The 15,625-nt window shown below is 44.6% G+C and overlaps 1 protein-coding gene across 5 annotated transcripts in view; it reads left to right on the top strand.

Annotated features, from left to right (window-relative positions):
- mrtfbb (myocardin related transcription factor Bb) overlaps window positions 1-10,698 on the top strand; it is a 63,426-nt gene extending 52,728 nt beyond the window's left edge. For 4 of the 5 annotated variants that reach the window (XM_056287577.1, XM_056287578.1, XM_056287580.1 and 1 more), the window contains 8 exons: window positions 4,766-4,906; window positions 6,004-6,251; window positions 6,646-6,814; window positions 7,091-7,957; window positions 9,092-9,262; window positions 9,403-9,534; window positions 9,992-10,052; window positions 10,187-10,698. In XM_056287577.1, the coding sequence (XP_056143552.1) occupies window positions 4,766-4,906; window positions 6,004-6,251; window positions 6,646-6,814; window positions 7,091-7,957; window positions 9,092-9,262; window positions 9,403-9,534; window positions 9,992-10,052; window positions 10,187-10,692 (2,295 nt within the window). In that variant the 3' untranslated portion in view covers window positions 10,693-10,698. The remainder of the gene's footprint in view (window positions 1-4,765; window positions 4,907-6,003; window positions 6,252-6,645; window positions 6,815-7,090; window positions 7,958-9,091; window positions 9,263-9,402; window positions 9,535-9,991; window positions 10,053-10,186) is intronic. The other variant, XM_056287579.1, reaches the window with a different exon arrangement.
- Window positions 10,699-15,625: the final 4,927 nt, after the last annotated feature.

Below are 15,625 nucleotides of genomic sequence, written 5' to 3'. Positions count from 1 at the left end.
GGTGCGGTGGACAGATATGAAGTGATATAAAGTGACATGTGAGTAAATATTGCAAATATTGCATGTGCCCAATGGTGGCAGCACATCAGTCTCATCGGACTGAGGGAGATGTTTGAGTTCATTAGTGCCACAGTTTTTTATTTGTGTTTCATTCTACAGGAATCACAGAGCCTTGAATAGTAATCACATCATAGCCGAGGTTGCATATCAAGTCAAGTGAGATTACTTAAAATAAGCAATGGGTAGATTAACAGTGTCGCAAATAAAAGAAGATTCAAATTGGCTGGACAGTGACACAACTCAATATTGCAGATAAATCATAGCGAAGACTGCACGTCCTGTATGTCCTGCATGTCATGTCAAATGCAAGGTGTGTACTAGGTAGTTCACCAATAGTGAAGGGAGGAATAGTTGGAGATTCAAATTACAATTTTAGTTGGATGATGCCACAAATCAGCATAACAGCCATGTTTAGAGACCATCCATGCAGGGCGACCGGATGGCATGGCAGTCTATTCGTCATTATTCCTTACTTCATTATAAGGAGGTTCTGTCCACAGCTAAATCGTCTCATTATGCAAATTTAAATAGATCAGGCGAAGGGAACACTAGAGCCCTGGTTTCCATGGTAAACAATATTTTACGGCCACCGGACACTCTTGCACCTCACCTGTATCCAGTTGCTCAATGTAATGCCTTCATGACTTTTTTTAATGGCAAAATTGAAATTATTCATCAGCAATTGATGTCATCGAACAATACTGCATACAGTTCATCTTATTTACCCTGCTATGTTCCCCTGTCTTCTTCACTATCTAGTTTTAAACTCCCAACTGTTGATGAAATATCTGGTCTTATTCACAAATGCAAATAATATACCTGTCAGTTTGACTTGCTTCCTACTTATTTAGTAAAAGCCTGTCTACCTTCTCTGTCCTCTTTAATAACTGATATCATACATTCCTCCCTTACCTCTGGTCTTGTTCCCTCATCTCTCAAAACAGCTGCAATAACTCCAATACTCAAGAATCCTGGTGCAGACCCCAAATTTAATAATTTTTGCTCAAATTTACCATTTCTTTCTAAAACACTTGAAAGAACAGCCACATCTCAGGTACACACTCTCTTGACTAACAACAATCTGTTTGAACAATTCCAGTCTGGTTTTCGCTCTATGCACAGTATGGAGACAGCCTTGATGAAAATCACTAATGGTCTGATGATGGCAACTAACTCTGGGCTCTTGACCATACTTGTCCTCCTTGATCTGAGTGCAGCCTTTGATACCATCTCACATAACATCCTCCTAGAAAGATTAGCTTCCATTGGAATAACTGTCCCCCCCCCCCCCAACTGGTTTGGATCATATCTCTCTGGTCGCACTCAATTTGTCCAACTTAAAAATTTGAGATCACAGTCCTTTCCTGTTACTACCGGTGTTCCCCAGGGCTCTGTCTTGGGACTCCTCCTATTTATTATTTACCTACTACTAGCCATTCAATTTCACTGCTATGTGGGTGACACCCAGGTTTATCTATCCACCAAGCCTACCTCCACTCTTCCACCCACTTCCCTTTCTGACTGCTTACTAGAAATTAAATCCTGGTTTTCATACCACTTCCTCAAAGTTAATAGTGATAAAACTGAGGTCCTCCTGGTAGGCACTAAATCTACTTTGGCCAAACCTGATAGTTTTTCTCTGACTATTGACAATTCTATGGTTCCTCCATCGCCTCAGGTTAAGAGTCTGGGTGTCGTCCTGGACAGCACATTATCTTTTGAAGCTCACATCAGAAATGTTACTTGGTCTGCATATTTCCACCTATGCAATATTAATCGTCTTCACCTGTCACTTACACCTAAAAGCACAGCCATACTCACTCACACCCCGGTTTCCTCCCGGACTGACTACTGTAATTCTATCCTCTTTGGTCTTCCCCTCAAGTGTCTTCATAAACTTCAATTGGTCCAGAATTCAGCTGCCCGTATCATTACCAGAACCCCTTTCATAGATCATATCACTCCTGTTCTTCAGCAACTCCATTGGCTCCCTGTTAAATGCCATATTGATTTCAAGATCCTGCTCCTCACCTTTAAGGCTCTTAATAACCTAGCCCCTTCGTATCTTTCCGAACTCCTTCATATCCACATGCCCTTCCGCACTCTCAGATCCTCTTCTGCTCTCCAACTCACTACACCATCAGCCCACTTGACTACCATGGGGACTAGAGCCTTCAGTCATTCTGCCCCCCCCCCCACCTATGGAACTCTCTCCCACAAGAAATTTGCAATATTGACTCTCTTTCAACCCATCTCAAAACATACCTTTTCAAACTGGCATATTCAGTCTGATACACTCTTCATTGAGTTTTGTGCAGATGATGATTTTATACTTATCTGTTGTATTAACTTTTTATTGTCTACCCTTCTTTGTTTTGATTTTATGCTGTCTGATATAGTACTGCTTGTTTTTTACTGTGTTCTGTAAGGTATCCTTGAGTGCTCTGAAATACACCCACAAATAAATTGTATTATTATTATTATTGATATTATTATTGTTATTATTATGTTGCCTACCAACATGGGGATTGCAATTTCGAATCCTCATGTTACCTCCGGCTTGGTCGGGGTCCCTATAGACACAATTGGCCGTGTCTGTGGGTGGGAAGCCAGATGTGGGTATGTGCCCTGGTCGCTGCACTAGCGCCTCCTCTGGTCGGTCAGGGCGCCTGTTCGGGGGGGAGGGGGAACTGGGGGGAATAGTGTGATCCTCCCATGCGCTAAGTCCCCCTGGCGAAACTCCTCACTGTCAGGTGAACAGAAGCGGCTGGCAACTCCACATGTATCGAAGGAAGCATTTGGTAGTCTGCAGCCCTCTCCGGATCAGCAGAGGGGGTGGAGAAGCAACTAGGATGGCTTGGAAGAGTGTGATAATTGCCAAGTACAATTGGGAGAAAAAAGGGGGGAGAAAATCAACAACAACAAAAAAGAGACCATCCATGTAATAAGGCAGCCCCGGAAAAGTGAAGTTTTTAGGCCTTTCTCTAATGACGCAAGTGAGTCTCTAGCTCTGTGAGCGTTAGTTAGATATGAGAGTTTACTCCACCATTTTGGGGCCAGCAGAGAGAAATGTCTGGGCCCGGAGGTTGACCCTGTTGAATTGGGCATGGACAGAAGCCCTCCAGATATACAACAAAGAGGGTGTCTCTTACTGTTGTTTGGAGTCAATTACTGTTATTAACTCCAAACAAGTAAGGACTTTATGATAATTTTATGTAGACGTGTGCCATTTATCCACCAGAGACCTGTTAGAAAGCACGCTCTACATTTTTAATAGTTTTCTATGGAAAGGTTACGATTTGAGCACTCAATACAGGGACATGACCTCTGTTAACAGCGCAGCAGCGCTTTTCAAACCAGAAACAATCTTAAATTTCCTGATGCAGCTCACCAGTGTCACTTATACTTCCATCAGCCCATCAGAGTGAATGAGGGGCGGGACCAGAGAGCAATAACATTGAAATGACAGATCTGCTATGTCAAAGTTGAGAGACATGGAAAAAAGAAAAAAAAACAACAAATGAAAATCAATCTGTCAACAGTGATAAAAATCCATGTTTATTTGACATGTTGTATCCCAGTGTGAATGAAGCAAAAGCAGGATGATATGTGTTCTATGTTTTCTGTGGGCAAAATACTTGAGATGTTCACTGTCATGTGTTTGAAATTGTAGGATATTTTTCATAATTCATCAGCTTTAAACCAAGTTCATCTGTACGGCCCTAAATCATTGTTACATTCCCAGATGGCTTCACATTCACATCACATTCTCCAAAACAGGTAGACACAGTACACAATATTTGTACCCCCCCCCCCCATTCTTAAGAGCCCTGTTATTCTTTTTTTTATTCTACTCATTTGGAAGTGCCTTAACATTTGGATGGAAACATAGCTGGAGTTAACCACAGTTATGTGCATATTATACCCCAAGCTCTCTTCTTTTTTGTCTTTTTTTTCTAAGCACATTTTTTTAACTGCATAAGAGTCAAGATTTATTGAAACTTTTCCTGTTCTTTGGGTTCCTCATTGCTCAAGGCATCAATCTGTCTTTAGTTAAATGACTGAAGTATTTTTCCAGTTGATATGACTGTTTTGTCCTGCGTAGGATGGTGATTAACATGCCTAACTGCCTCTCTCTCTCTCTCTCTCTCTCTCTCTCTCTCTCTCTCTCTCTCTCTCTCTCTCTCTCTCTCTCTCTCTCTCTCTCTCTCTCTCTCTCTCTCTCTCTCTCACACACACACACACACGCGCACGCACATGCACACACACACTGCAAAAAATGTCCATCTAATCAAGTAACTCAGATCCCTATTGAGTCATTTTTTTTTAATTTTTTTTGTAAAACAAATGAAAATTCCACCAATGGAATTTTCATTGGTGGAAATTCCATTGGAGGAATTTTCATTTGTTTTTCCAATAAACAAATGTGTGTTAGTGCAACTAAGTGTGTCTCTCTGCTTTTCTTAATTTAAGTCACAATATCTTGATATGAGCGGATTGGGCTGCATTATTTCCATTTTTTTTTTTTGTCTTTTTTTTGTCTTTTTTCCTCAAGAAAATTCTGGAAACAGGTGAAACTCCATCGGCCGCAAGGGGAGTCATCTCACTCTACAGGCAGAAGATGTCTCTTTGAGATGACTTGTAGATATTTTTTGCAGTGTACTGATTTGGGCATGTGGTTCCTATCTGTCTCTGCTTATCTTAGCACTCTCCGCTTACCGCCCAGTCCACTTCGGATTTGCCCGGCCTCATGTCCGCCAACGAGCAGCAGACCAACCATCTGGCAGCCACATCTCAGCCAGTTACCACCGCTGGCCCCTCCACACGGGGGCCCGTTCTCGTGAAGGTGAATTATTTTGTTGTTGTGGTTTCTTAACAGAGCAAACTCTAAAATAGCTGCAGCTTTTTCATAAAGTGATGGGTTGCTTGTAAATTCATTTGAAAATTTGAGGTTCGTGTAAAGCACTACGCGAACTTTGAATTTTCAAAGTCATCTGAACTCATAGAAGTACTGAATATTGTGTGAAGGGTGGGTTCATTTGAGCAGTTTATTTTGTCTTTTTTTCTGAACCTGCTACAGTATTTCTCCAGAGTTTTCATATCCGCTAAATGTTAAAATACACCCCTGGAAGTTGATTCCCTCTTATCTGTTTGCTGTGGTCTTTCCATGCTTGCTCCTTCTGAAGCTCTAATGAGATGCAGTCTCAGCACATCGCATCTGTGTTTTGTCATGTTTAGAAGATGCGTCAGTAAAGGGGTGAGTTGAGAGTCAGAATTTAGCCAAGTCAAATGCAGTTCAAAGAACAATGGTCTAAAGGGAGGCTCACAAATCCAAGGACTTAAAAATGCCAGCTGCCCGAAGTCTTCAATTAGGGTCAAATGACAGGCTTGCCTTCCATGTCCAGGCCGTTTAAAATATAAGAGGGGGAAAGAAAAAATAAAAAGAGGGACTGAAGCAATAACTTGTGCATTTATCTTAATCCTGATTCCCTCGGAGCATATGCTGAACTCCCTCCCTGCCTTAGAGTAGGATAAGAGAAGGAGCGTAACGGATTTTTTGGGTACCTACTTCGCATGAACCAGCTTGAATTGATGTATTCATGGCCTGGACTTGTGTTTTTCGTTTGCCACACCATTTTCACGTGCATCCTGTAATTATAAATTGTGAAACAATAAGGGCCACAGCACATCCATTTCCACTCCCCCATTTCCTCATCCTGTCTTTCTCACTTGGCGTTTGAACAGCGTTCCACCTATCTGCAAAAATTATGCAACAGGAAAAAAAAAATTTGTTACAAGTCCCGCTGTGCAGATGCTTAACTGTATTTCTCAACATCTACTGGACTGGGATCAGTCAGAATCCCAAAGCACATTTCTCAGATGATCCTCTGACTCACTAAAACTCCCCCCCTCCTTTTTATGTGATGTGCTGTCCTCCCGCAGCAAAGCCAGCCAAAGACACCCAGCGACAAAAGCCGAAGCAAGAAGAGCAAAGAGCCCAAGACACGGGTGAAAAAGCTGAAGTACCACCAGTACATTCCGCCGGACCAGAAGCGGGAGCTGAACGACGTGCCCATGGACTCCACCTATGCCCGGCTCCTGCAGCAGCAGCAGCAGTTCCTCCAGCTCCAGATCCTCAGCCAGCAACAGCAGCACTATAACTACCAAGCTATCCTTCCTGCCCCGCTGAAGTACGCCACAAACACGCTTAACACAAACACACCATTTGCAGTAAATGTACATGTATGTGACTTGGCTGTCCCACAAACTCTGCTCATTTTTGTGTTGAGCTTCGTGCATATGCAACTGTAACCACACCTGAATCGTTGCTTTCCGTCAGCGATGTGTTTTGTGATTCGCATTATCTTATTCTAACAATCCTAATTTTGAAAAGAGCTTTCTTCCCGGGTTGAAGCGAGGCTATCTGTTATGGCTGTTTCCGCCACAGCCGCTGTTTGTCTTAGATACATGACTATATTTGCCAGCCGCATCCTACACACAGAAGCTGTTGATGGTGAAAGATGAATGCTGGCCATAAGAGCACCCCCGTTTCTCATCTATACTCCCCTTGTCTTGTATTGACAGATCGGGAGCTGTTGGACAGAACAGCTGCTCCAACATGGTCTCTTCCAGTGGGAATGGTCTTTCCACCCCACACACGGTCTCCATAACCAGTATTGCCTCTGTGAGGCCCAACCAGACTCCAACCAACTACATGCCAGATAATTTACCTGCCAATCTGGACGAAATGAAGGTGACACTCTGCCCCCTTGCAGTCTGCTAATAGTTAGACTATACATATTTAACATGCATGTTGCTACTAAGAGCAGGACAAGTGAGGTGTTCATTTGAGGTATATAAGAATTAAGTCATTTACATAACAATTCATTATCCCTTCCCTATGATCCTTTCTCCTACCCATACTTCAGTTCTACATTGCTTTGCAACCATTGTCTGCGGCACAATTCAGTTTTCCCTGCAGGAACGAATAAACTTTATTTTATCTTATCTTAACTTTTCTCATCTGTAGGTTGCTAAGCTTAAAACAGAGCTGAAACTAAGAGGACTCCTTGTGTCAGGTACCAAGACAGATCTGATAGAGAGGCTTAAGTCATATCAGGAGAGCGCCAACAACCAGACTGCTGCCACCATGGACTCCACAGCTGCCCTGAGGCACTCGCTATCCGAAAGCATAAGGCTGACGCCCCCCATGTCCCCCATTGCCTCCAAAGTGTCCAGTCTGGGTATAGAGGAGAGCAGCATGGTGGAAAGCCAGGCGTCATCTCCAGTTTACGCCAGTCCCATTGGAAACTCCCCAACTGGAGCACAGCAAGAGGAGAGCCGGGCGGAGGCCAGGACATCTGAGAAGGACCGGAGGCTCCACGAGAAGGAGCGTCAAATAGAGGAGCTGATGAGGAAGCTGGAGCAGGAACAGAGGCTGGTGGAGGAGCTGAAGATGCAGCTGGAGGTGGAGAAGAGGAGTCAACAGCAGGGGGATTCTCTGCCTCAGCCCAGCCCTCCTGCTCTCATCCAGGTCAAAGAGGAAAACGGCTCCTCCTCCTCCAACTGCTCAGCATCCTGCTCTCCCACTCATCACCTAGCGGCGGTGACAAAGGAAGAGTGCCCGGATCAGATACACGTGTCCCCGCCGCCGCCTTTTATTGGTGGTCACCAGCAGCCGTCTCGGTCTCTCAGGCAGTCTCAGCCTGGGACTTGTATGCTCCTGTCTCTTTCGGCTGTTGCTATCCAGCTCCCTGAAAACGGCATCAAGTTACAGGTTGTCGCTAACAGTGCAGCCCCTGGCTCCACCAGGGTTCCTGGAGCAGTGCCACAGAAAACAGAGGTCTCAGCAGTATTGCAACAGCAATGCACCAATCACACTCGGCCCACCACACAGGTAAGGGTAAACATAAACTGTACATAGTATTCAGAGAGTGCAAATAGTTTATCTTCAATATGAGCAACATCTCTGCTTATTTAGCACAAGGTGCCAAAACAAACTCTTATTGCCAGCAGCCTGTGAATTCATCAATGAATGATAGTAATGTAATAAGGAAAAGTAGTAAAAACAATAATGATAGGAATAGCAATAATAATAAAACTCATGGGCACCTTCTAAAAAAAAGTGTCACAAAGTGCTTCACAGCAGAATAAAAGGCATGTGCGTTTTTCGTTTTTCATAGGAGCTTCCCTGTGACACCTTTGACACACTATCCTAGGTTATTTATCTTCTTTGTTGCCATAGTAATGCCAGGCCTTGGCCGGGTGATGAATTCCTTCTCTAATCACATCAAAATAAAGGCCTGTGAAAGTGAAGGCTTTTGGGGTTAGCTGAGCAGCTTGTGAGTACGGGCCAGGCAGAGGGCAGCACCCTGTCTGCAACCTGCATAGGGGGTCAAACAACCAGCAGGTCCAGATTAGCAGCCACAGGCACACTTTGACACAGGAACCGAGGAGTCGCTCTCGTCATTTGTTCTGCTTCAGCGTATAACTTTGCTGCCCACCTAGGGGAGGGAAAGTATGTTTTCCGCAACAAAAACATTATTAGCCCCCCACAGAGAGTGTGTATTGCACAGCACTGCTTTCTTCTGGGGCTTGACATTTGCACACATGCCCCCCCCCCCTTTTGGTGACTAATAGGGCTGTGTATTGGCAATCATTTGGTGATTTCATATATTATACCACAAACACTACAATCTATCGCAAGATTTTTTTCCAAATTTTAGAAACAGAGGTAACAAGGAAACGTCTCATATGCATAAAATCAATAATAAAAGCCATAGCTAGTGGGGCCCTGGCAACGCCTGCTGTTGTGGTTCTTTGCAGCCCTGTTACAATACTGTACCTGCCACTTAGTGGTCTGAGATGGAAACTACACCATGAATTGGTACTGGTCACACATCTCTTTGTGTGTAATCTTAAGAACTGATGCAGTGTTTTGGAAATTCATTACAATATTGTCAAAGGTACTGTAGTAATACTCAGATGTATTGATCATTTCTATCTCTACTAACTGCTGATCTCTCTACAGACAGACCCACTAAGCAGCGCTCCAGACTCAGCTTTCCAGTTCAGAGCAGATCAGGATGAGGCTATGGAAGACACACCACAGCACTTGCCAAACACTGCCCCAGGGAGTGGTGGCCCCGCAAGAGCCTCCACTAGCCCAGGTGTCCCTAAAAGGCCCGTCACAACACACAAGGTGGAGGATAATCCCTACGTTTTTGTTTTTTTGTTGTTTTTTTTTTTTTTTTTTTTTTTTTGTTAAATGGCGTTTCATCTCACACACAGAGTGGCTTTTATTTTTTGTGTTAGAGCACGTTGTCGTTTTCTGCCACGCAGCCTCCCTCCCAAAGCCAGTCATCTGTGATCCTGCAACAGCCAAAGTTCACAAACCACATCCCCAAGTGTAAGGATCCGCCTCGCTATGAAGACGCCATTAAGCAGACACGCTGCATGCAAACTGCTATACAGGTAAAAACAGTCAAACACTATCAGTCAGTATCGGTAATACTAAGGTAAGCTTCACGACACACCAGACACAGTGCTCCAACTTCAACAAAAGCTCTTTCTGGTGCTTAAGTAATTCAAATTTCCTTTTTCTGGATACAGTCCACGGTCTGAATAATCCACTTTCCAAAGGCAACAAGCAACAATTCAGCAGTTCTCAAAACCAACTGTACTTTCTTTACGCCCATAGCATCAGTGCTGTCCCGGGCTCTTCTCTCTGCCTGCTGAAACACACACACACATGAATGTACGCAGAGGTTAAATATGAACAGATGTTCCTCATTGCCCAAAAGAGCTGCTCCTTATTCTCCCTGTTTCCAAACCAAAGCCTTTCAATGAAAAAAAAACCTTCCATGCCTGACACACATACTAAATCTTTTGACTCGGAAAAGTAGTCAATGTCTTTTCTTTCTTTTTATAGGTTCCTACAGCAACCAGCCAGCACATGGATGACCTGTTTGATGTGCTGATTGAGAGTGGCGGTGAGAAATATACTTGACACCGTGTTTTGTTTTTGGTTTTTGTTGTTTTTTTGTGATTTGGGAATTATCCCCTAAAAGGAATCATCATCATCATCACATCCTCACACCTGGTCCTCTGTACTTTTCCTTTGCAGAGATTGCCCCCTTCATCAGACAGGACTCACCCAGCCTGGACAAACTCCTCCCGGTGACTGCCAGCGTAACCACCCTGCCCATCAACACTGTGCTGTCCCGTCCGCCGCACCAGGTCCAAGTGGCCCAGCCTCCAACTCCCGCTCCCACCCCAGACCCTTCACCCAGCTTGCCGACCTTAGCCACCGGCAGTTCACTGGAAACCCTCCTGGAGGGGGTGCTGGTGGCTGGCACAGGACCACGGACACTAAGGCTGATGGAGGAGCTGCACAGTCAGCTACTCCAGCATCCTTCCTCGCCCGTGGAGACCATGGAGTTGGACTTCATTGACAACACGCCACCCTCTGCCTTTCACCTGCAAAACACCAACTTGGACAACATGGACTGGTTGGACCTCACCATGCCAGTGTGCACGGAGGGGGCCAACCCCCTTGCCATGTCCTCACCCATGGGAGTCTTTTCTTCTGAATTCCTGGACTCCCAAGAACTGCAGTTAAGTTGGGACTGATTTTTTTACTGAAGTGCCGTCTCCTATCCCTTATCAGGCCTTCTCAGATGAGCATATTGTGTATGTAAAGCTTAAGGCTCTTAGAGGTTGGAGTTTTCCATTCTGCCTTGTGGGTTTGTGTCAGTCAGCTCGGTATGGTTCTCTTCCAGCAGACTCAGAAAGGAGGTAGCATCACACCTAAAGGTGTTCCCTCATAAAACCCTCTCATCCCAAGGGGAGGAAGATAAAAAGTGTGATACTGGCAGAATGTGTCAGAGTGCCATACTGTCTCATCGAGCAATGTAGCAAGTTAAATTCCTGATGTGTGAAACTTTACTTGATAGATAATACTGATTCTGATTCTGACTGAGCTCTCTCACAGAAGAGACAACTCCGTTAGTTGGCTGTGCATGGGGCTTCAAAAGAGCCATGGTGGATTCAACCATGCACGACCCCTTAAACCAAACTTTTACCACTCTTTTATCTGGAATCAGTTGATTCTCAACTTTAGTTTGTTTCGCCTTTATCTTCCATTCCCGCTGAATGTATAGTGTGGTCATGACAATGACTACAGATGGAGAGGTGGAAAATTACTCTGATCTGAGCGAGGCTCAGTAGAAGGGAAGAACCGGGGTATAAAGTAACAGAATAATTAATAAGTGATGACATGATGTACGTCACCTGTGGCTTTTGTGGCCCACATCATTTTGGCAGTTCTCATAGTCCCCGTTTTAAAAGGAAAACGATGAAAGATTATGTATGAACTCACTAACGGTGGCTGTAGTAGGAGTTGGCTGAAAGCATCCTTACTGCACCTGTACAGAAGTCCTCAATGGCCTATGTCAATGAGGAATTAGCTAGCGCTGTAGCTTATGATAAAAGATGCCATCATGTCTCGTTTTGGTTGTAACCGTCCAGGGTGTCACCCCGCGTGCCGCCCAATGACTGCTGGGATAGGCTCCAGCATTCCCACGACCCTGAGAGCAGGATACGCGGTTCGGATAATGGATGGATGGATGGTATATAAATCCACTTAAAAAACACTTTTTTAAGGTTCAGACATATTCCAAATATATTGTAACGACCACGGATGACTAGACTCGCTAGCCCTTGGCTAACGGGTCAGACCCTTTAGTTAACTGGTTAGCACAGTCGCCCCAGGTTTGCTAACTGGCTGCCCCTGAATTCGCTTCATTGGTGTCAGAAGTGCGGTGGTGAGACCGTGAAGCCAACGGAAGCGCGTTAGCCCAGACGCATGAGGGAGCTGATATGCTGAAGTATGGGGACGCGCTTCCCGAAGGAGAGGGGGCTAGTGTAACGACCACGGATGACTAGACTTGCTAGCCCTTGGCTAAGGGGTCAGACCATTTATTGACTGGTTAGCGCAGTTGCCCGTGGTGCGGGCGACCCGGGTTCGCTTCCTGGCTGCCCCCTGAATTCGCCACAATATGCTTAAATGTTAAATTTCGTCAATGTTTTGATATTTTTTATATATATGTGTACATAGGAGTGGATAAGCTAGTTGGATGAATATATCAGCAGTAGCTGCTAAACAGGTATGGGAACTGCTTGCACATATTCATCTAACTACACTGCTCAAAAAAATAAAGGGAACACATAAGCAATGCAATGTAGCTCCAAGTCAATCACACTTTTTGAGATATCAACCTGTCCAGTTAGGAAGCAACACTGATTTGTGAATCAATTTCACCTGTTGGTAAATTGTCTAATTTCCACCTGGTGGAAATTAGACAATTTGCAAGACAACCCCTATAAAAGGAATGGATTTGCAGGTGGTGGCCACAGACCATTTGCCTGTCCTCATCTTTTCTGGCCGATCTTTGGTTAGTTTTTCATTTTGCTAGTGCCCTCACCACTAGAGGTGGCATGAGGCAGTATCTGCAACCTACAGAAGTTGCTCAGGTAGTGCAGCTCATCCAGGATGGCACATCAATGCGTGCTGTGGCAAGAAGATTTGATGTGTCTCCCAGCACAGTGTCCAGAGCATGGAGGAGGTACCAGGAGACAGGCCAGTACACCAGGAGACGTGGAGGGGGCCGCAGGAGGACAACAACCCCGCAGCAGGACCGCTATCTGGTCCTTTGTGCAAGGAGGAACAGGAGGAGCACTGCCGGAGCCCTACAAAATGACCTTCAACAGGCCACTAATGTGCAGGTTTCTGCTCAAACAGTGAGAAACAGAATGCATGAGGATGGTATGAGGGCCCGACGTCCACAATTGGGGCCTGTGCTCACAGCCCAACACCGTGCAACCCGATTGACCTTTGCCAGAGAACATCTTGGTTGGCAGATTCGCCATTGGCGCCCTGTGCTCTTCACAGATGAGAGCAGGTTCACACTGAACACATGTGACAGATGTGAGAGAGTCTGGAGACGCTGTGGAGAACGTTCTGCTGCCTGCAACATCCTCCAGCATGACCGGTTTGGCGGTGGGTCAGTGATGGTCTGGGGAGGCATATCCTTGGAGGGCCGCACAGACCTCTACGTGCTAGCCAGAGGTACCATGACTGCCATTAGGTACCGGGATGAGATCCTCAGACCCATTGTCAGACCATATGCTGGTGCAGTGGGCCCTGGGTTCCTGCTCATGCATGACAATGCTCGTCCTCATGTGGCCAGAGTGTGTCAGCAGTTCCTGTATGTAGAGGGCATTGATGCTATGGACTGGCCTGCACGTTCCCCAGACCTGAATCCAATCGAGCACCTCTGGGACATCATGTCTCGTACCATCTGCCAACGCGATGTCGCACCACAGACTGTCCAGGAGTTGACCGATGCCCTGATCCAGGTCTGGGAGGAGATCCCTCAGGAGACCATCCGTCATCTCATCAGGAGCATGCCCAGACATTGTAGGGAGTGCATACAGGCACGTGGAGGCCACACACACTACTGAGCCTCATTTTGAATCGTCTTGAAGAATTTCCACAGAAGTTGGATCAGCCTATGTTCTCATTTTCCACTTTGATTTTGAGTATGATTCTGAATCCAGACCTTAATGGGCTAATGATTTTGATTTCCATTGAACATTCTTAGGTTATTTTGCTCTAAACACATTCCTCTGTCTAATAAATAAAGATTTTCAGCTGAAATATTTCATTCATCGAGGTCTATATTGTGTTTTTAGGTGTTCCCTTTATTTTTTTGAGCAGTATAGTTCCGTTTTTGTTTTTGTTTTTTTATCTGTGCATATATATGAAAAATACTGGAAGAAGAGTTGGAAGATATTGAACCATATGCACTCGTATGTGTGTTTTTGAAAGAAACGTCAACGCATTCATATGGTTATCATTCTCTCCACTTCAACAGTCAGAGAGGACCATCGACCCTGGTTCTCTTCTGCTGAATGCGTCTTTGTGCTCTGAAACTTTAAATCAGTTCGGAGGTGCAATCACTGCAACTTGAGATATGCGCGCACCACTTCAGGCCATTGAGTTTGTTTACCAGACTTTGTTGTGCTGCTGTATTTACCTTTGTGTGTGCACGGGACAAAATAATTGGCCCGGCAGCCAACCGCTCTGACCTGAGCTGGCCCCAACGAGCGCTTTTCTCTTCACTACAAAGGGCTCTCTGCACACTGTGCCCCTGCTAAGCCCCGGTGTCTGCTTCCAGAGCATTTCTCCCAGTGTTCGGATCAGCTGAGTGTGTGCGCGTGTCTGTGTTCGGCGAACACGTGACCGCGCTGTGCGTCTCCCCCCCCATTCATCTCTGCCCCAACGCACGTTTCGGCTTCACAGTTTTGCTTTTGACAAGTTTTATAGGCCACATTTCGCAGCCTGTTGGATGATAGTTGCTTTGCCCCTGGAATGCATCTATATGTAATTTGATTTTGATGGTTGCAAGATTGCCGTGACCGAGCAAGGAAGATTGATGTATGCTTTGTACTCTGAATGTGGAGATACCGTCTACGGCCTAACAATGACTAATAGTGGTTTGAATTTCTTTGGATCTCACGTTGATGCAATAACTTATTTTTTCCTACTCTAATCATGAAGTGTAAAACATATTGGGCCTGATGAGACTGTGAGCTCCCTGAGTAATATTACACTGTATCAATAGAGACACCACATGACAAAACACAACAACAGCCATTCAAAACTGCCCAGTGCTCTTCTTTTTTTTTTTTTTTTTGAATAGATTTTTGTCCGGAGCCAGGCACCTTATCTTATGGTGAAAGATCAACACGATGAACTGGAGTCGTATTGTGTCATAGTGACATCTAATGGAGAAAACACAAATAGAGTTGACCAAGGATTTTTTTTAGTATTATTATTATTATTCATGACACTGAGGCACTCCTTTGAATAAAAGAAAGACATTTTTGATGAAAGCACTTACAGTAGTTTCCATTGCAATTGAAGGATGCACACATTTTACACAAGAAATAAGCATCTCGTTCACGAAAGGAAGATAATAAAATAGCAATATTTACAATTCTCCCTTAAATAAAGGATATCCATCCCATACCATCTGCCTTAAAATGACCCTTGCCTTTATTTGGGGTCAATCCCTGGAGTCATGACTTGTGTTGTTTCGGTTCCTCATCCACAGGCTGTACACACTATCTGTGCCTCATTTGACTATCCAAATTATTCAGCTCAGTGAAAGGGACAGTGTACTCTAATCCAAAAATACGTATCTTTTTTAACTTTACAGGTGTAAAGCCTTTTAGAGATATCATCATGCATAATTAGTATGCTTATTTGATTTGCACATTGTGTATATAGTTTGTATCCTACACCTTTTATACAAATATAGCATGTCTGAATTCTGTTGTAAATACCAAGGAGTATTTGGGGGTTTGCAGTTTGTGAATCCCCGTGATGTAAATGCAGCCTTTGGGGTCTGTCAATAAAACTCATGGAGAATCATGGGACTCGACATTTGCATTTTGTTTGTTGAATACACAGCCAAACCTCTGCACTTTGACAAGACCT

Source organism: Lampris incognitus, chromosome 10, assembly GCF_029633865.1.
Source record: "Lampris incognitus isolate fLamInc1 chromosome 10, fLamInc1.hap2, whole genome shotgun sequence".
Lineage (NCBI taxonomy): Eukaryota > Metazoa > Chordata > Actinopteri > Lampriformes > Lampridae > Lampris > Lampris incognitus.
Note: the sequence above shows the minus strand (reverse complement) of the source record. Positions and strands in the feature narration are given on the sequence as shown.